The sequence below is a fragment of the Musca domestica genome, unplaced genomic scaffold (assembly GCF_030504385.1).
Source record: "Musca domestica strain aabys unplaced genomic scaffold, Musca_domestica.polishedcontigs.V.1.1 32, whole genome shotgun sequence".
NCBI classification, from domain to species: Eukaryota; Metazoa; Arthropoda; class Insecta; order Diptera; family Muscidae; genus Musca; species Musca domestica.
Window position 1 is genome coordinate 10,931,273 of NW_026712311.1, and position 21,937 is coordinate 10,953,209.

The 21,937-nt window shown below is 34.5% G+C and overlaps 1 protein-coding gene and 1 long non-coding RNA gene across 12 annotated transcripts in view; one reads left to right on the forward strand and one right to left on the reverse strand.

Annotated features, from left to right (window-relative positions):
• The window catches only part of LOC101901621 (uncharacterized), a 64,754-nt gene extending 55,044 nt beyond the window's left edge, over nucleotides 1–9,710 (forward strand). For all 9 annotated transcript variants that reach the window (XM_059125262.1, XM_005179372.4, XM_059125264.1 and 6 more), the window contains 4 exons: nucleotides 1,194–1,768; nucleotides 1,827–2,328; nucleotides 2,513–6,573; nucleotides 6,640–9,710. In XM_059125262.1, coding sequence (XP_058981245.1) covers nucleotides 1,194–1,768; nucleotides 1,827–2,328; nucleotides 2,513–4,941 — 3,506 coding nt within the window. In that variant the 3' untranslated portion in view covers nucleotides 4,942–6,573; nucleotides 6,640–9,710. The remainder of the gene's footprint in view (nucleotides 1–1,193; nucleotides 1,769–1,826; nucleotides 2,329–2,512; nucleotides 6,574–6,639) is intronic.
• Nucleotides 9,711–10,974: 1,264 nt separating this feature from the next.
• The window catches only part of LOC105261554 (uncharacterized), a 167,670-nt gene continuing 156,707 nt past the window's right edge, over nucleotides 10,975–21,937 (reverse strand). For all 3 annotated transcript variants that reach the window (XR_009342723.1, XR_009342722.1, XR_009342724.1), the window contains one exon: nucleotides 10,975–11,125. This is a non-coding gene — a long non-coding RNA (uncharacterized LOC105261554). The remainder of the gene's footprint in view (nucleotides 11,126–21,937) is intronic.

Sequence of the window (21,937 nt, forward strand, 5' to 3'; positions counted from 1 at the left end):
GTAGTCGGCACTTTTAGGATTTTCGCGTTTTTAATCGTTCACCATTCTGAGTGGAACTTTTCAATTATTACTGATTCGATGTCTTTATTGCACTTTTCTTAAGAATATGGATTGTTGAGGACCTTCACAGACAAAAATTTAATTTTTATTAAAATAAATCATATTTTCTTAGCGAAATTGTACACAAAGATAGCTGACAATATATTTGAAGTAAACATAATAGTTTCATTTATTTGGGCTTAAAAATAAAAAGTGCCGACTACTGGGACATGCCGAACTTAGGCACACTTACCAGTAGTCGGCACTTTTAGGATTTTCGCGTTTTTAATCGTTCACCATTCTGAGTGGAACTTTTCAATTATTACTGATTCGATGTCTTTATTGCACTTTTCTTAAGAATATGGATTGTTGAGGACCTTCACAGACAAAAATTTAATTTTTATTAAAATAAATCATATTTTCTTAGCGAAATTGTACACAAAGATAGCTGACAATATATTTGAAGTAAACATAATAGTTTCATTTATTTGGGCTTAAAAATAAAAAGTGCCGACTACTGGGACATGCCGAACTTAGGCACACTTACCCTATCTTTGCATTTTAGCGTCGAAAAGTACCCATACGAAACGTATGTTTTTGACACAATTTGTAACTGTTTTAAATAAAATGATACTAATCTTGGGTGTCGCTCTTTTTTATTTGGTACAATTTGTAATGTTTCAATTGAGTAATTTTTGGTACCATTTTTGAAATGAAAAGGAAGATCAATTGAAATCAAAAAATTGTCATCATAATTATAACATTTTGTATAAAAATATAGCCGTATTTTACGAAACGCAATCAGTAACCAATTTCCATTTCGTCTTAGCCGTGGCAAATTAATAAACTAGGGCCGGTTATTACATCTTTCCGATAAGTAAAAAAGTGATGCTGTCGGACACATAAATAGTTTTTCATTATTACAAGTCTCATTTAAATATAAACTGTCCGATAAGCGAAAGGTCAGACCATCTTCCCTTTATCTTTCAACGTAAAGCTTACTGAATTCATGTTGCCATATTTTATATTGATAATATGACAATAACAGGAACATTTAGTTAAAAAAAGAAATTAATCACACAAATCGCAATAGAAGATATAAGAACGGGCCTAAGTCTTATAATAAAAACTTACTTAATCTCTCATAATTTTAGCGCCAGTTCCAAGCAATCTAAATAGCTCGGGACATGTTACAACAACGACTAATTCCTTATATCCAGCACCTGCACATTTCAACTCAAAACATGGCAGTTCTGGATGTGTAAATCCAACAAACAATTCTGCGGCAAATCCTGTATTCTATTTAATGGCTAATAATTGTAATAATGGGACTGTAAGCGGAGGCAGTAGTGCCGTTGGTCTCATCAACCATCCATCGAACATGGGTAGCAACGGCAAGTACCCGAACGCTTCTAACCACCACCCACCTTCTACACATCATGGTTTGCACCATTTGGTCGAAGGAAGAAAGCCGAAACTTAGACGTTTTAACTCTCATGATACAAGTTCTAATATGTTTTCGGTAGCTGATTTCGAAAACGCTCGTTTAGCAAGACGCAATGAAATTGAACTGAAGCAACGTTTACAAAGACGATTGCGAAATGGATTTGCTGGCAGCGGAGTAAGTTTGTCTACAAGTGGCACAAGTAGCGGCCAGGGATTAAATAATGCTAACGTGGGCACTGACTATTCTACGGGTGATAGTAAGGCTTCCAAAAATAGTACCGATGTAAGTAAACTGCAGATATATTAAGCCAATACATAGTAATATTTATTCTCTTTTCTAGTCCCAAAGCGATCCCCTACCGGTCGAAGAATTCCTTGAACGTTATTCACTACCTCGAGTGGTGCGGATTTCATACAAAACACCATTTTCTAACGAAACTCTCCAGTCGTCCTCATCCAATAACTCCTCTACCATAACATCTACTTCGTCCGCTAGTTGTGAAGGGGACAAAGTCATTCAGCCAAGCAAAACCGCACACGATATGACCAATTGTAATACAGGGACTTCCTCTTCAACATCTTCAGGTGCTGGTCATAACGACCACGTGACACAGACCTTGGATAGCAACAGTAGTAGTGATACGAGTGTCATGAAAATGGCGGCAAATGAATCAAGTGCTACAATTGGTGGCAATAACAATCAACGTGCAAATGACGAGGAGCAGGGAGAACTGTTTCTGCTATATCGACTGGTTCGTCAGCGAAATATTTATCACGGGCACAACGCAAAATCAGCGACTACGAGTCGAAAGAAAGGTGTTATGATTCCCCAGGAATTTCCCGGTGAGTGTTTTTTTTGAAAATGTGTCGAAGCCATGTGTTGTAAAAAGGATTTTTTAAAATCCCAATCTCGCGTCTATCCATATATGTATATTACAACAATAATAGGCTTCAAACATTGTCAATTTCAATCGTTGTTTGCACATTTATTTCAAATAACTTATGTATAACAATCTTATTTTAATAGGTTATTTCTCCATGTTGAATGATAAAGGAGTTCCAACAGCAACTTTGTATACTTCCCTTGTGCAATTGGTAAGGGAACGCGTTTGCAAATTTGTTTCGGTCGAGAATATGGCTGCATTTATGGATTCCCAGCCGAATGGCAGCAGTGCTAACTCGCCCACCGAAGGATGCTTGCATATTTATTCATCGAATACCAATAACGCTCACAACAGGTCGCATTACGTGAAGACAACGGCTCGAGGGGGTCAAGTTTTCAAATTATTGGCTGTATATGAAGACGGAAAACAAGACACACACAATTCACTAACACCAACAATATCTTGCGGTGGCCTAGGTGCCTCGAAACAAATGTCATATCACGGTCGCGAAAAGGAGCGCAATCGCTATGCTCAATTGTTGAATGAACAAAGGCAAACGCTTTACGTCTCATTGGCTACTAAAGGAAAATTTTATGAAATCGAACCTGGAATACCTCAAATCTTACAAAAACGCCTGGACATGACCGGAGATAACACACAAAGAAAACTCAATACGGATTGCGTGCATCGGATCACGGCCCTGGTAACGCCAAATAGAGAGCTGCCCGTGACTTTGAAATACATTTCTGGGCCAAGTGGGTGTAGTAGTGCAATTCCTGACAATATTTGCATTAGCCGCATTAGTACGGAAAACATAATAATTGCATGTCCCATTGAGGATGTTGAAATGCAAAGTCCCCTGCATTTGCGCAAACTTCATTTGACAAAAGAAATGAATTTGGTGAAAAATACTCTGGGCTTCGAAAACGAGCACCGCATGTTTTCGAATCCCAATGTTCAGAATATTTTAAAATTTTGTCAATTTAACTGTGATCAATTCTTGAAAATGGTAGAAGTGGAGATTTTGCAAAGGTCTGAAAGATCCGCGTCCAAATCCCGTGTGGAGGGTTTAAAAATTTTAAAGCCGCTACACTTCCCAAAACTGCTAAGGAGGGAAAAGACAACAATTCCGGCTCATGAAAAGGAAGACTCTATAATTTTCCTAAGTAAATCCGACTTGGCAAATATGGAGAGTAAAGAGCATCCTTTTGATGATCAGGCAAACCGTATTACAGAAAAAATGAAGGTTTTCCAATCTACCAAAAAGAAATGGTTCCGGAAACAGGAAAAAAATCACGAAAAGTCCTTAACATCCAGCGATATTGATGCACACGCAAAGAAAATGAGTATGGAGAGATATTCGGACATGTCGAAACTCCTGCAAGAAAGGTTCGGTCACAAATCGAATGAGCAAGAATGCATCTCGGAGCCCAGTGGGTGCCAGTCGGATGTCGGGTGTTCTGACACCGAGACAACCACATTGACCACAATCGATGAGCGATTTAAGAAGTTCAGCTGTACGAAATCAAATGAACCAAACACTTTACAGAAATCGTTATCTCTGCAGGACATAGAACTCATTGGCAGAAAATACCGAAAGCCTGACGTCTTGACGTCACATAATACGACTGACACCATATCAGAGTCTGGGACAGATATAGAGGATATGGAAAATCGGGAACCGGCGCAAAGTTCATTTATAACTGAAAAGCTTTACCACGAATTCCACGTGAAGACCAAGCAATACAGTAAATCCTCATCAAATCTGCACCAGTTGTTAAACTTCTCTCTGCCTCAAAAGCTACAAATAGGAGAAAATAAGAAATCTTTAGCCCAGTTGAAAACCCAAGTCGCCAATAGAAGTGGCGAAAAGCGGTTAGATTTTAGTATCGGAGAACCTATCACGGGACGAAGAGCTGCAGGCGGTTTGTCGCTGCTGGTACAGAACTCCAGCAACGTTCACAACACATCACTAACTACACCACTGACCCCCATTCACCTGATGGAAGATGACTTGCCCTATTCCAGTGTAAGAGATTCCTTGATATTGTCCAGTGATGAAGGCAGTCCGCCAGATGTACCTACGGGCACCATGTGCCAAGCTTTACACTTAATAGATTACGCAAAGGAAAATATTTATGCTGAAATTTGTCATGAAGCCAGTGCTATTGGTGACATACCCTTTTCTCAAACCCGCGATACGTTTTCCGGGATAACACATTCCACACAGATCTCAGACGATTTTGGGGATTATGCCTCCCTCACATACCCACAGCCTTCTACCGCCAACGTCCTTGGAAATGCCATTAGCCGCGTGCAGATTACTTGTTCAGAGAGTCCCATAAGTTACCACACAGTCTACTTGGGCGAAGAACGCTTGGGAGAACCACGGCAGCCAGAAAAAGACAGGGACAAGCCAAGATCTCATAGTTCACATGATCGCTCCCACATAACTACGGTCGATGTTGTAAACAATGGCGGTAACAGTGTACTATCAAGGTCTCCTAACGCCCACAATGAAAGCCTGTCTGAGTCAGGTGTAATAGACAATATATACAATACGCTCAAATGATGACTAATGTGATTTAGTTGGAAATTGGGGACATCGGTTTTGAGTGTTTTAAGTGGAAACCTTTTCTGATATCCTTTTCAGTTCAGAACATTTCTAATAGCTGTGAATATATAATTTAAGGCTCAAAAGTTAATATCACATTGATCGAATCACGGGTATGATAAAATGTAATTCAATATTGTCTCTTTGAGAGCAGAATTGCATCCAAATGTCGATATTAACATCAGTCATTGTATCGTATGTTTGAATGGAATACATCATTTGCAAACAAGTATTCGTGCCTAGATTTCTCTTCCAGAGAAACATTTCTGCTGCATGTCTCCAATTTTGAAAACTCATCCCTCTGCGGGTAATATAAATTTTATTTACTAAAAACAAAAGACAAATCTGAAATTTTGAAACTGTGAAAAACGAAAGTATTTTTGTATTTTATATACCGAAATAAATAAGGAAGAATTTAATATATATGAAGAAATAGCAAGTGTGAATAGTCTTTGTGCGGCCTTGTTTTTACTGAAAACAAAAAGGAGGCCATAGATCACGATCGAAACGTATCTCCTTCACACACTCACTGTGAATTTCTTTGTATAGACATATATATTTATTATTTTTGAATTAGTTTGGATTTTTCCAATTGTAATAAAATAGTCTATGAATTTATAATTTTGTAAATTGTGTCTTTCAATGCAGACGAAATAAGTAGAAATGACAACTCAATGCTAAAATAATGTTGCAAATCTAATATAGATTATTTTAAGTAAAAATATACACACACAAATTTACATACGAAGAGGTATGAACAGATGAAAACGAAACCCAATTGTATTATAATGTAAAATGTAATTGTTACTCTTAGCCACGTACCCATATAAACTAAAGACGGAAACCAGTTAACAGTGCTAAGCAAGTCTAGCTAATGTCGAAATAAATATATAAGAAGTCATTTTAGAAACACGTCATCATTATAGTGGTATTATTAGCTTTTAGTTTTATTTTTTTAAATCATCAGCATCAGAATCCCTCAATTCCCGATGGTATTTAGCAATGATGAGAAACTCAAAAAGTATTTAACACAAGAAAAGCATCTTGTCTTTATTTTATTTCAGACTCCCTTAGAAATAACTTGTATATACAATCCACTCAAAGCATATATATATATTGTTGTATATTTTTTCTTAAATAATAAAGTATCTAAAATGTAAGATAATAGTTTGTAGATTGTAAACATTAATTAGAGCATATTTAATATTTTAATGTTAAATACATTTCTAATAGTTTATATTTAAAATCTAAACTCTGTCACAGAATTCTCATTTACTTTATGAAAACAACAACACTGTAAGATTATATTTTCTGTTTTATTTTTAATAGAAAATTTTGTTTAAATTTTAACCTTTTGATTTCGGTTGTTTTATTTTAATTGCATTCGAAAAATGTATTAAATGTTACAGCGTAACGTGTATATCCTCCAGTAGAACTAGTTTTTCTGGAACTCGTTTCATGATGGTTTCCATATTCTACACACAGAACAGACTTTATGTTAAACAAAGGACTGGCATTGCAGCAACAACAAAATGTCCAAAAGCACAAACTTTACAAAACCCATCTCTTTTGCGACGAATATACTTGAAGGTAACATAATAACAAAACATACCCAAACTAGACATGGAAATGTAACTTCTCTTTCCTTTTTTACAGCACGTACATTTCAGTGCCATCGACTATATGGAAGTTATTTGTAATGCTAACCACAATATACACATCTATGAATATTACTTTTATATATATTCAACTCATATCATTATGAAGATTTACGCCTTCATCGTTCTCACAAATATATTAATATACAGCCATAAAGGTAAATATTTCTAAAACTTAACAAATTTTAAATAAACATCAAGGCAGCTATTTAGATATAAGAATATCTGTAAATTGAGTTAGGATTAAGTAAGGCTTAGTTGAAGAAGTCTATCGAACACTAATGTTGAATAAATAATAAATATTCTTACGCTATGGACAAATTCACATGCGTACATCAAGCCCCGTTTTGTTAGTAAAATATATGCGTGCATACATTTGTATTGATAAATAGTTTTGAAATTATAAAACTAATATGTTGATGTGTTGGTATTTATATAATTAACAATATTTCAATGATTTTGCTGATGCCAGGGAATTAACTCTAGAAGGAAAAACTTAACACGGAGACTATGTTATAAAATACAAATAAATCTTCTCCCGCGTTTTGTTTATTAATTTTATTTACTTTAGAAATGAAAATTAACATAAAATAGAAAAAAAAAACGGAGTTCTTCGTTTCGATGAATGTATACCACATACTAGGGTTATTTTTTTATATTTCATTTCATACCAATACTACTGAAGAGAAAAAAGTGAAGAACATCCCAATCGCAAGTGTATGCTCGAATTTATGATAAATTTCTTTTAATAGTTTTAAGCCCAAATACAAGAATAATTGTAAAAAATCAACAAATGAATACACTCACAAACTAACTATGATATTAGATTGTAATCGAATATTAACAAGAACAAATACTGTATATAACCTACAACCGCGTGAGAAAAAACGAAGTTTTGTAATTAATCTCAAAACAGCTGTGTAAACTTGAATTTAATTTAGCGAAAAGCAATTAAGGATTATACTTCTCTCACATAGAGCTCGAAAGATGCAATCGCATTACGTTGAAGTAAAAAGCGCCCAACTAATATGTAGTAATAACCCCCTAACAACCTCTTTTCATAATAAATGTGATAGAATCCCAGTTTAGTAGTTGATAAAATAACAAATAATTTAATTTAGTGTGTACATTATCATGATCCTAATAATGATCAAATTTTAGATTGAAGTAGTACTACTTATAATTAACATTATTCGAAAAAGTAGTTTAAAACTAAGTGCATCTTCAATGCAAGCAAAAATTCTTTTAGAGCGGAGCAATGTTGAAGAAAAAAAATCAATGATATTACTTATTATAACAAATAAGCATTAAAATATATATATACATACTTATATGCTAAGTAGTTACGCAAGTATTTAAAAAAGCAATTTCAGTTGGTTATCAATCGCCATGTGGAATCTTGTTTTTGGGACATTACATCTTCTAGACTGGTGTAAACTTAGTGACGTGATTCGATTACCTTTCCACTTATTCGAAATACGCTGGCGATTGATGATTCAATAATTCTGCTGATATATAGAACTAATTATATATTACTAGGAAAAATGAAAACCAAGACAAAGAAAACCTCCCGCCAGTATACTTATGTAATAATTCAAATGGTGTGATAACAAATTAATATCCGATCGGTATATAATTCACTTTCATTTCATCATCCTACGTCCTTTTCTAAGCTGTTAAGATTGATTACATTTTTATACTTTTTTACATTTCGAAAGGAATAAAAGAGATAGAAAATAGCAATGATGCAGTACTAGCAGGCATTGCTGCATGCAGAGTGTGTGCGATGACATCCAAGTAGCAAATATATGTATAGATATGTAACTAACCAATAAAAAAAAATTTCATCAGGGATATATAATGGCGGATCTTAATGAAAATGATAAAATCAATCCATTGAAATGTAACAAAAATAAATCAGGATTATGTAAATCTTTTGAAATTTGAGTTTAACACAAACACACGTTTGGTTTCGCATAAGTTGCAAACGGATCGAGATGAAAACCAAAATATCAAAATCAATTCAAAAGCTCAGCTTGGCTTTAGTTTCATAGATTATTGATAAACAAAGACAGCAGAATATAAATACATGTCTCAGACAAAGCCGCCCAAAGGCCTTCACAAAACACTAAAACCTAACAAAACACAGCAAAAGAAAGTAATCGAATACATCTAATATAAATCACGTAATTAAGAACGTATGTAGCTTATGAATATTCACCCCCGAATACATGAAATATACCATAAATAGTTAAATAGAACTGTTGGTTCTTATTCAATTCAACATTTGTAAGACCCCAAAACAAGCCAGTATCGGAAAAATATGAAGAAAAATAGCATTATGCAATATATACCAACATATATACATTATACATAAAATCCAGAGTCGGTGTCTATGTTATTAAAAATAGAAAATGTTGACATAATACTTTGAACATTATTAATTAAAAGGATTCTTTATACCACACGCGAGCCGTAAAATGGCTAAAAATTACAAACTCACAAAACAACCTAATTCACAATAACCATTTAAGAAAAAGCTCTCAGTGTCTCAGCATGCAAAATTGAAACCTCAAACACAATCTTACAATAGTAGAGTTGCTTAAAAATACACAGCTTGTCAGGAATTCTCTTCACCATCCAGCTAAAGATAAGTATATAACCTTTATGCATTCAGACAGCCATAGGAAAAATTCAAAAAAAAAATGTCCATGGTACGTTGTTACAGGTAGAGCATAGGAAAGGAGACCCCCAACCAATACTTTTGGATAGGAGATCGAAGTGAAAGGATATTTTCGTGTCTATTCTTTTATTAATAATAAAACCAATAGGCCATTGTTTGCTTAATCTCCCTCTAATAACATATCTAAAACATGATTTAATATATTGATTCAATTTTAGGCTATACACTAAACTTAATTTCCAATCAAATACTGTAAGTTTAAATAATTTGGTTAAGCCACTACATTTTTGGGTAAATAAATTATTAGGAATTCTGGTAAGACTGAAGGCAGATTATAGGATTATTTCTGGCTACAATTTTGTCTGAATGCTTTGGTCTTAAGTTAAGTAAAAACAAAAACAAGCCAACTAAAGATCAGTTAATAACTTCAACAACTAAAACAAAAACACCAATGCTCGTTTTATTAATTTTACTGAAAAAGAAATCTTTCCCAAAGGTTTCCTCTTATTTGCATATCAACAAAGAAAAACAGAACTCCTACATGCGTAGGGAAATCAAAACCATGTGATCAGAATATTTGTTGGAACAAAACAAAGTCAAGGTCCTCGGTAGGAACTTTATATTACCCTAGTATCGATATGGGTGTGCAATTAAATATAGTCTCAAAAAAATGATCAACTTTATTTTCCTTCTCTTTATATGTATGTGTGTGTGCGTAGTTTATAGTTTAAATAAGTATAGTAAATATACACATAATTCCAAAGATATGATGTAAGAATATTAGACATTATCTTATTATTTTAGCCAAAAGACTTATTTATTTCCAGCGACTTGTCAGCATGGTCATTCCTACAATATACTTCTCCAAGAGGGTGTTTGGAAATTAACCAGAAAAAAATGTAACGCTTGATTATCTTTTGTATAATTCTGTAATTAAAATTGCAATGCAACAGGTCTCGATAAAAAAACACAATACATTACATTAATTTAATACAAATAATAAAATTCTCTTCGTGCAATTGAAAGGCATTCAATATTGTTTTATTTCATTTGGAGGACAAACATGTAAGTAAACAGTTGAATCCTATATTTTAGAGAAATAATGCAAAAAACTAATGGATGTGGCCACTTGAAGTTCTTTCGTGCAGCTTAAAAATAACTCGTTTTTGTCTGATGTACCACAGCAACACCCTGCAAATCTTAAAACTATGATTTCAAAGCATACTCTTAGGAGCTAACATTTAATTCAAACATACGGGACAGCACACAGACCCTGATTTAATTTACGCGCCTAAAAGTATAATTTGAAAACCTACATTTGTCATATTTAACAACAGGGTGACTCACATAATTTAACAAAATAAAATTTCCATCCACCACCAGCGAATTCTGTTCGCCTGGCGCACATTGGAAATTGGCAAATTACAAAGGAGAAAACAGAAAATTCGTTTTTCTGGTGTCTGGGAGCACCTTTCGCAAAGAAATTGATTTATTTGGATGCAGTATTTTATTTTTTAGTAATTTACATATGTATTTTTAATTAAATCCCTTAAATGTGCTTTTAATTTAAAAATTTCATCTATATTTTTTTTTTCTAAAATTACACTACTAATTGAAACTAGAATAAAACAAATAAAAAAATCAACATAATTATTATCATTTTCTTGTAGTTTTATTTATTCTTCGATTTAACAATTTTAATATATAAAGAATGTAGTATAATTTATTAGTTAGGCCACAGCAATTCCTTGGAATGCGTTGATTCGGTACTGTATTTCATCTCTTCATCTTTTGTAAAAATCTGAAAGTAAATTAAAAGAAAATGACGATTAAAAAAATAGTTTTTTTTTTTGTTTTATTTCTAAACATTATTACTATTTATTGTTAAATGCAAATAAAAATTATGTTATTTATGTTGCTTCTAGATTATAGGAGAAAACCAATTTAGCATTTCTATTCAAAAAAAATGTGTCGACTATATTGGGCTCGTGTTGAATAATTTGATTCAAGGAGTACCACATCTATTAGTGCTTTACCAAAAAGTGGACCTGACCTGAATCAAAACTCAGAAGATATAGTTTCTTTACAGAAGACAAACCTAAACACTTTTCCGATCGCAATCACACGAATTAAGGTATTAGAATAGTACTTAAAATTGCCATATGACATTAACATTTTGAAGATGGGCTGGGCTATCTATATATATGAACATAAAACACGACAAACTATCACTTTAAAATGAATGAGCTTAGAATTGTTTTACTGGTTATAGCCTCCACCATTTGTAATTATTTGATATATTCTTGCTGCGTTTCTGATTTTAGAATGGGCAATGGACATCCTCGCAAAAATAATTCAATGTAAATCCATCTTTTGGAATGGATTCCTTTGGGGGATGTCGCACGCCCCAGTTATTGAACTACAATTGGTCTACAATTAAGGAGAACCATAAAACATGGGGGGGGGGAATATTGGGGGTTTTCCCAATACTGAAATGTAGATAGGACGAATTAAAGAGAGGATGGACAGTTTTGTTTTATTTATGCCCCATACAATTTAAAAAATATATATTTTTTAACATTAATGCGATTAAACCCGATTCGATTTGAAGTTGAATCGTTTATATTTTAGTGGTCTTTGATGGTAAACAGATATTTCTTTGACAGAAAACGTTTGCAACATACATAAAATTTTATCCGAATTAACGGCGACTAGTGACCAATCACAATGAATTTGGCTATGACAAATGGTTAAATTTATTGTGAATGAATTTATATTGTTAGCAATGCCTATACATATATTCGGTTCATATCTTGAATAACTATAAAAATGTATTTTAATGTAAAAAGGAGGGCCGGAAAGGGGTATATAAGTTTAACAGTAAACAAGTAAAAAGAAGTAAGTTCGGTCAGGCTGAACTTAGAATGCCCTCCACCATTTAGAAGAATGGGCTGTCATAGGCTGTAGCATTCATTACGAACATAAAATACCAAATTTGAAACAATTCCGGTGAATAATGTCGCTTAAACCAACAAAGTACCGAATATCGGGAGGTACCGTTTTATGGGGGCCATACCAAAACGTGGACCTACATGACCCATTTTCAATACCAAAAGTCCTGCAGACATAATATGCATTTGAGTAAATTTTTTTTCAATCTACTTCACAGACGGACGGAAATCGCTAAATCGACATAGACTTTTTTGCTGATCAACAACATATATACTTTGTGGGTTCTAAAACGTATATTTCGAGGTGTTACAAATGGAATGACAAAATTAATATACCCTCCATACTATGGTGGAGGGTTAAAAAACTCACAACTAAAAAGAAAACCTAGAATGCGGGCCAAGCTAAAATTGTACATTACATGTCATCAGATTTCAAGTGTTAATGCTATCCTAATATGATATTCCCCTTCCCTTGATGTTGTTCGAGCTGGGTGCACTGCTTAACTTCCTTTTTCTCAACATTTTCATTTTTTGAGAAATATGACACTAGCTTTTGCCTAAAATGTTATACTCGTGTTTCGAAAATCTTATGGTGAACCTGTCAACGCAAGGTAATTGGAAAATTCAGTTATCATGTGTCACAAACCGCAATGATAACGGACATTATTCAGTATTGGGTGGTGAGGGGGTTGGAAAAAACTCAATCTAGATTGGTAAGTTCTCACGAACATTATTTAAATTGGAATTTTATTTCCGAACCTGAGTTAAATTGCATGTTGACACTTTTTGGAAGAGGATTTTTGCTTACATTTCTTTGCTACGTAAAAAGGGCGAAACACGCAACTATAACTTATCACACACTGTCACTTGTCAGTGTCATAACAGAGATGGGGTGGGTTTGGCTAAACATTTTTACCCGAAAGCTTACTGGAATGGAACAACTTTTTGGCATCGTTAGACATACAATTATATGTTTGAGTACTAGAAATGATTATAGACATATCGATCAATTTATATTCTCTATCAAAAATCGGTAAAATGAAAATGCTTATCACTTCGGTAATGATCGAGACAAAGTAGTCACCACGTCCTACCCACATCAATAGTGTTGTCAACTTTAATTTATTTATTATTGTATTTTTAATAAATTTAATAATTGATTAATTTACCGATATTTGGTAACCCACTACTGGTTACTGACATCAAATTATCTATAAAATAGGTTAAAGTAATTTATTTCCGAACATAGTTAAATAATATCGTTGACCAATGACAAGTTGAACTTTTGTGGGGGGGGAGGTGCGAGAAGACTTGGCTCGATATTGCCCAATATATTATGATGAACTTACTTCGACCAATTCGAATAAATGCTTCTAGAGGAAATATTGTATTGGTCCGACAATAGACAAAATCTAGGATTGGGCTGGCATGTCTGGCGTATTTATCTTCTTTTTCCAACCAACTTCATCTCAACTCTGTTAATGTCTTCACAAGGAAATATATTTTTGCTCAAACAATTTCCAAGCTGGCGAATTCTTGTAGGAATTAACTGATTTTTATCTCGTTATATAAAAATAATGTGTTTCCTATTTTAATTAAAAACGATTATTTTCCATACCTTGCTTTGAGTTAATGTGGGTTTTGCAAGCTCCTCTTGGTCGAAAAAGCAACCTAAAATCTTTCTAAGGGGAGCAATATGCCAAGCACACATACCCACATATATAATCTCTATCAATGTATCTAGATCCATCGGCGCTCATGAATATTGCTAGTCAAACGTGCATTGAATATTTAGCAAAAGGGATGTAAACAAAAGACACAACAAAAGGGAATCATAAAAAGGAGCCCAAGAACAAAGAACAACAACAAACATATTTTTGCATATTTTTCGCATAAAGTTTTATGTTCAGAAGGTAAAAATGCAAACACACGTCAAAACAAAAACACCACCGTTATGTACACATATATACACATATATGTTTGGAGGACTTCATAATGCAGATCGTGCGCTAAGATACCAAATCATGTTGTCGTTTTGGTCCATACGCGGAAAAGTTAAGAAACATTTGCTGTGAGATGCTCACAAGTTTGAACCTCGCCGAAATTTGAAATAATTCCTCAACATTCAATTCAAACTGATGGGTTTTAAATTCTTAGAGTTATGGGGGTGTACGATAGCTTTCCAATTCAAAAAACTCGATATTGTTACGAACTCCAAAAATTATCGAACAATTTTCAGTAAAATTCAGCAAAAAACAAAAGCTTTATCGAAAAATGAAAACTTTGCGCTTTTACATTATTGAAAAATTGATGTTCATTATCTGAAAAGTTTATTACAATAAGTATATAGTAGAACAATGTCGGAATTTTATTTGGGATATTGTCGTTATTCGGTTGTTGCAAAATAAAAAAAAACTTAAAATTTAAAACATATTCACATCAGTCACAAAACATGTGAACTTTTATTAATTTTTTCACTCTCATCACTCACCAATTCATTTGTTCATAGGCAGTTCAAATCTCACGCAAAGGGTTTTGCCACTTTGCAAGACCGCTGGGGATAATTTTATTGTCAATGAAATTGTAACAAAATAATATCCTATTTTTAATATTTTGCTTCCTTCCCTTGTAATATTCCCGTTGTGATGAACCAATTTTTTGGCAAAGTTCATACTTGTTCCTGTAACGAAATGCAAATAAATGATGGTCGCCCAGCACATGCCCTCACTACCAGAATGTTTCCGAATATACTCGTATGTATGTATTTTTCATTCCTTTTTGTTCCGTTTGCCAATAAGGGTTCGAAATAAGAGAAGATGTGTGCTTAACAGTTATACAATTTCTCTTCGGTACAGCGATAGAGACAGGCGGAAACGAAACAGGACATGCTTCCAGAGGAACAAGTATCGGCACAAAGAGAATCCTGATATAGAAAACCGGTCGGTCATTGCTTTAGTTCCGTTTTGTGAACTGAGAGAACAGGTTGTTCGTTCGGAAAATCGGTCGGCGGAACTTTTACAATTCGCCACGTGTAGGAACGAACGAAGGATATCAACTTAAATACAAACAACAGAAAAAAAAAAACACAACAACAATACTAATCGTCCGGTATTTGTATCTGTGCCGTCTTTGTGAAACGTTTTCGAGAAGGAAATAATGAAGCAATAAATTTCGAAAAGTTGGCAGTGTCGACGGAGATGTAACACCAAATTACAACATTTAATCGAAAGCAAAGGAATGCGTTCAATTACAAAAATCGCCAACACGGTTTACGATAAATGTTTAAATGTGTAAAAGAAATGCTCAGGAAAAGGAAGCAGATTGTGAATATGAGCCTGTTGTCGCACGGACACCAGTCCGTTCTGGCTTCGTGCAGCCCTTTGTTTTATGAATGCTATCCGAAAGGGATCCACCAGGCCGTGTAAAAAGTGTCTGTCTAACGCGGTCATGGTATCTGATTGTGAATGTGTGTCAGTGTGTGTATGTGCGACGGTTTGTGGTGGAGTAAAATGTTGTTAACTGCCTCTTTAAATTAATGGCTTTTTAATAGCTCGTATTACAAAATTATCATTGTTGTTTTTGTTTGTTTGTCGATGTGCGACTTGTCTCCCCCTATTCGGAAAGGTAAAATACAATAAATTTATTACCAAAGTGCAATATCCGCCATTTTAAACGTCCACCCGAGCATACGGTCAATGGAATAGCCTCAAGTGATTTATAGGTTGGTTGTGTTCCATGGCCTAGCTACTTGCACGTATTTGCGGTGTCCATGCTGCTTGTTTGAGTTGCATTCAACAGTGAGTTTGTGGCTACGACATGATACACACATTATTAAGGATTACTAGTCTCGCTTTCATCGACAGCAGGATCAAGCTCATCGTCAAGCATGCGATTTGCTGTCCATGAATGAAACGGATTACCAGATATCACCTCTACAATTTATCGATCGGTAAGAGTGCTTTATAAAACTTGTAGCAATTTAATTATTGTTTACATACCATTTACTGTGTATGTATAACCCGTTAAGGGTTAAGGTAAAGGTATGTCCACATTAGGTCTAATGTTCTAAATCCGGTAAACTATAAACCCACTATATGATATATCTATCCCTTTTTGCTGTACTTAATGCATTGAGATTTCAAACATTTTTGAATTACATTCAGGAAAATCTCTCAGGACGTTTGTCTGAAATGGCACTTCATATGGCAAACACATATTCGTAAAGCCAGGTGTGCGAAAACCACTCGATTCGCATTTTAAGGATTTATGTAGGGATAAAATATAAAATACGCAACATAGAAAGCAAATTGAATTTTCAGCCGTTATTTTTTAATGTTACCTTCGTCAAGGAACACGTGCGAATATGAAGGTGTATTCGTGTAGGTGTATGTGCTCCCAACCATTTCTATTTCATTTCTCACCAGCATCAAGCAACGACATCTTATGTGGCCCCAGCCGTTTCGGCATTCGACATATGACAGGCCATAAACATTTTTTTATATCCTCATATTACATAATGTTCTCTTGCGAATGAACAGGCAGTCGGCCACCATTTCCGAAGGGGAGAAAATTGTGTTTTGTGTGAAGAGGAATGCGTTTATCCAATTTTCAAGGTAAACAATAAACTGTTCCTTTCGAGAAATTGACGCATTTGCCAACAGCACCATCGGAATGAATCATTTGAAAGTTTTCACATTTTTGGTATATCTTCAAAGATATCAATATTTACTCTGTGCGGACGATGACTCATGGCATAAACAATTGCCAACTAAAGTCCTTTATAAATACTACAATAGTGGCATTGGGTTTTAGAATTTTGAAATGTATGAGTCACATTCAAATTGCATTTTCCCAATAGAGTGACAACGATATGGACGATAGAAATATGTGTAGATGTTTATGCATTTTATTATTTCGAGACTTAAAAGAAAAAATGGTATCGAAATAAAAAAACTTTACTAAAACCATTCCATGAAATATGTTAGACCACATTTAGAAGGTCGTTCTAAAAAGATGTTCAGCATCATGACGTTAATAATAATGACCAACACAAGGACTTTAATTTGGAAACATACCGTGGTTAATGTTTGAATTCAAAAATTCCACAAAACTTTAGCCATTCTGCACTGTAACAACAAAACAAGGCCATTACGTGAACGAGACCGTCAGAAGGATGGGCTCCAAACACTGGTGTCATATTCAAGAGGCTCTTGTATTAGCAAATTATCTTAATGATAATCGAATAAAGCAAGCCACGTCGACAAGAGTGAGGAAAATGAAACCATCCTTAGCGGTTAGCAACAAACCCCCGCCCCCTCCATCTAATGTTATTGGCGGCAAACGACGGTGAAGGGAAGACGGAGGGTGGCTTCTAGATGAAATGTGTTTTAATTTTTGTTATTAAACTTGGAGAAAGTTTCATTACCTTTTTTGTTGGCTAAAAACTTCGGTTTCTTGGCAGTATCAACTACTCGCTCTCTCCGGATAGACATCCCTTTGTAAAAAGACATACATACATACACACATACACAGTTTGTCATGTAAATTATTTAAAAACAAAAAAGTTGTCTTATGAAATGGTAAAAATGAATGTTCTTTTTCGACCATCCGGCAATAGTCGAATTACATCACTTTCTGTCCAGCCTTCACCATTCCCTATCTGATAATTTCCACATTTCTTATGCAATAAGCAATCGAATTCAAATTATTTTTTCAGAGTAGGAAATAAAAAGGTCTTCCCAGTATGTCTGAATTTGTAAAATGTGTTCCATTCCGAACCTTAATTAACAGGTGGTTTCTACAACTTTATGTGGAAACATATGCAATTGATTATAAATTATACTGTTACGTCTCTCTCGAAAGAACTAACTGAGTAAGTTTTTCTGAAAAAGTACGCAAACAGATTCAATAATGAATTAAGAAAGAAACGACTTTGAAAACATTCAATTGACACCCTGTACACGACCATCGCTGAATGCCAGCTACAGAACTAAAGATACAAACATTGTGATCAAAGATTAAATCCCATTTTAAAGTTTTCCTGCTGTTCTTTTGCATCTATTCGGTCTAGAGCAATTGAAAGGATGAAGAAAGTTCGAATTTGTTTCCATGCCTTTGATGCCTAAACGAGCTATATGGCGGTTTACAGATAAATGTCGGATTCTTAATAAACATTGTTGTTATATTTGTTCACGTCTAAGGCTCAGAATGTATAAAAAACACTCAAAGTGTGTCAATACGAATGCTATTCCTGTCAAATGCTTTCAATGTTTGTGGGTGGTTGGAGGATAAGCGGATTACTGTAATTGTTGTAAATTGACAATTATGTTTGATGGGCTCGGTCTGTGTAATGTTTGTAATAAAGCCGTCTTAAAATTTGATATAACACTTCTTAAAAAATAGATAATACCTTTTAAGTCATATACAGGGGCCAACCATAATCGAAAATGTGCACACATCATAAATTACTTTTTTCAGGACAAACAGCGTAGAACATATAAAAAAGCTGACTTTTAAGAATTCTGCCAAAATAAAAGCCATTCTCTAGATGTCGAACGGAAAAATCGCTTTGAATTTCTCTAATGACTTGCTAGACGTAAAACGACACTTGAACGTGTAAGTTTTCTCAATGACTGAAGTCCGCTCATTTCGGGATTGGGAATGTTAAATCACTCGAGTGTAGAATCGCGAATCAACATTATAAATAGTCCTGAAATAATTTCAATACGAACGTAGGAGATTGCCTAACATTCGCATAGATTTTCACATGCCATCAAGAAGGTTATTGACGTTATTTTTGCTCACACACACTTACACGTTTATTGTCATTTCAGTAATCTAAAACCGCAATTTCAATCGTTTCGCTTTCGTTTAATCCGTTTATTGGACATACTAATCTCCATATAAAAATGGATTCAAAATGTGCAGTAACTTATCAGTTGAAAACGGCTCTGGGGACTAGACTTACATTTTCTTTCGGTTGTTTGTAATTGCAGTGAGAATGATTTAACGAAAGAAAATTTTAAAGAAAGCCCCCAGAAACGTCAGGATGTTGGGAAATCGGAAGCTTTTTTTGATATGGAATTTTTTTTTTTTGAATTTTCATAAAAACGTAAAAAGCTTTTAGTTAAGCTTGTGACTAAATGGAGACTGCATTGATTGTGATAATTCGCAATCGAATGGTCTGTTATTAGAAAAGGATATAATCGAGAAAAGTCGCATAAAATACAGTATCAAAAATTCGAATAATTTTGTTACAAATGTTCATACATTTTTTATTTGTTGTAGTTTTTTATCGCATGTAATTTAAGCTTAGGTCTTCATCCAATAAGAAACCAACATTCTAAATTGCAGCCCTTTCGATTGGGATGGAATTATATGAGGGCTATATTTAAAGGGGTATAGAAATACGTCTGTGCTACATTCAATGATCTATTGTAGGTATTGGGATCTTTTTCTTAATCTCAAAGCACTGGCAGCAAGACAGATGAACATAGTTTAATCGACGTGGCCGATTCGAAGAACGAAACTACAGAAAAAAATATAATAATAAGCTAACTAACTAACTATGGTGTGAAACAGGTGTTCATTCAAAAAAAAAAAACAGATATTTTTTCAAATAATTTACTCAAAATAAGCATTGAACAACAACGTGATGATTTGAAATTAAAAGTTGTTAAATGTCATATTATTTTTATTATTCTATGATAGCTATAATAAGAATGGGTACGATAATTCCATTACAAAACAATTTCATTATCCATTAGAGATAAGACGCCTAATTTGCATACATCGCGGACAATGCACGAATGAACGATGACAGTTTTATGACCCCAAAACAATCCATTTTGCGGTGTACTATGCGAAAGAGGAACTTTTACGGTTTATTGTCGTTATTACAAGTCCACTGTGATTTCCTACAACATTAACATGTTGAGTGTAAAAGCAATAAAGTCATTTAGGCCGCAAAGAAAACTCGAGCTCTACCGTGCGTTAGAACGACACGCTCATTATAGCGGCTAATACAAATGCTATTTGTGTACATGACCACAGCAAAACTGTGGACAACGTATGTGGCTGCTATGGAAAGGGTAGGTTATAAAGGAACAATATTTCTGACGCACACAAACCGGCAACCCCGCTATCCCCCGCACAGGGGTCATAACAATAAAAGAAGGGGCACTAATTTCAGTTCAAGCTAGGGCCAGTCAATTAGATGGAGCTATGTACGAAATATTTACACTGTTTAGACAAAGACGTATTGTGCAGAGAATTTTTCATCAGAAGAAAATGAATTTCTTCCTCGCAAAGTCCAAATATGTTTGAGATTAATTAGTAAACTTTGCACCACTTCAGCTGCCGTCCCAAAATATTCCCTCTCCAATGTTGTTGTTTCGATTATAATTCGACTGGTCGATTTACTCCAGCTAGCTTACTAAGGATTATTTTGTTCTTTAACGGCGATAGTGTTATTTTTATTTATTTTTCGTTCGTTGACCATCAAATAAATTTTCAGGAACATGTATGGGGAATTGACAGCAAACCATTTGCCAATATTTTGTTCGTCCATAGTTTTTGGCCCTCAATCAACCCCTGTTCGTTTATTGCCGAGGGGAACAGACTTTATGACATTGGCGTCAAGTCTGTATCGTTTTGCAATTTGCACTTTACAAATAAAGGAGTGATTCCCAAACATCAGCCAAGCACCCCCTTATTGTCGGCTGGTATTCGTTGGAGAAGTGTCACCCACACAACAACCACCTTGGAACAAGAACCGAGAAACACAAACACTAACTTCGTAGTGCATACAATTCTCGAGACATTTCGAAATGTCTTATTTTTGTGTGCGACATTTGGGAAAATTATATTATCAGCAAATAAAAGTGTCGTTGCGTTCTTTCGCACCGAACTTGTAGTACGCCCTACCATTCCGTCATTTTCAGTGTTTTCCTAAGTTTTTCAAACACTGTACGCATTTTAGCAAGCACTCTCACCATAACATTCGTACAGCCAAATCTGCGAATCTTCACTAATTGTACGTCACTGTTAACTAAATTAACGCTTCATCTGGCAGTAAATTCGTCGTGAACCAGAGTCTAGCATCTCTCGTTGTCAATTGAAAAATGGTTCATTTGTTTTTACTCTTTCCATTTCCTGTCAGTACGATTTAGTACATTGGCCTCTATTGCGGGGATGATTTCGGTCACCCCATAGTGTTTTTATTTATCTTGGCAGCACCAGCAACACGTAAAAAGCCAAAATAATAATTATCGATGTTTTTTGGAAGGCTCAAAGAGAGGTTTATTACAAAAAATCACACCTTTTGATTATTTGTATTTTTTTAATTAATTTCTCATTTTTCGAAAAAACTAATACGTCTTTAAAGTAATAGGAAGGGGCATTGGGGACCCCACTAAAATTGCTCATGCATATTTAAAATTCCTCCATCCATCGTCAAGTGCACTTAGGCACATACTGATAACTGGACCAAAACACGAGTCTTTGGTAGATATACACGCACGTCAAGCATAGCCACAAACAACCACGCAAACACCTTCACTTCACACACGTGCCCACCTATGCATGACACAAAGAAATACTGAAGATAATGGTGTAAGGGGAATATTGGAAATAATCTGAAGGGGTGCAAAATCCAAAACACA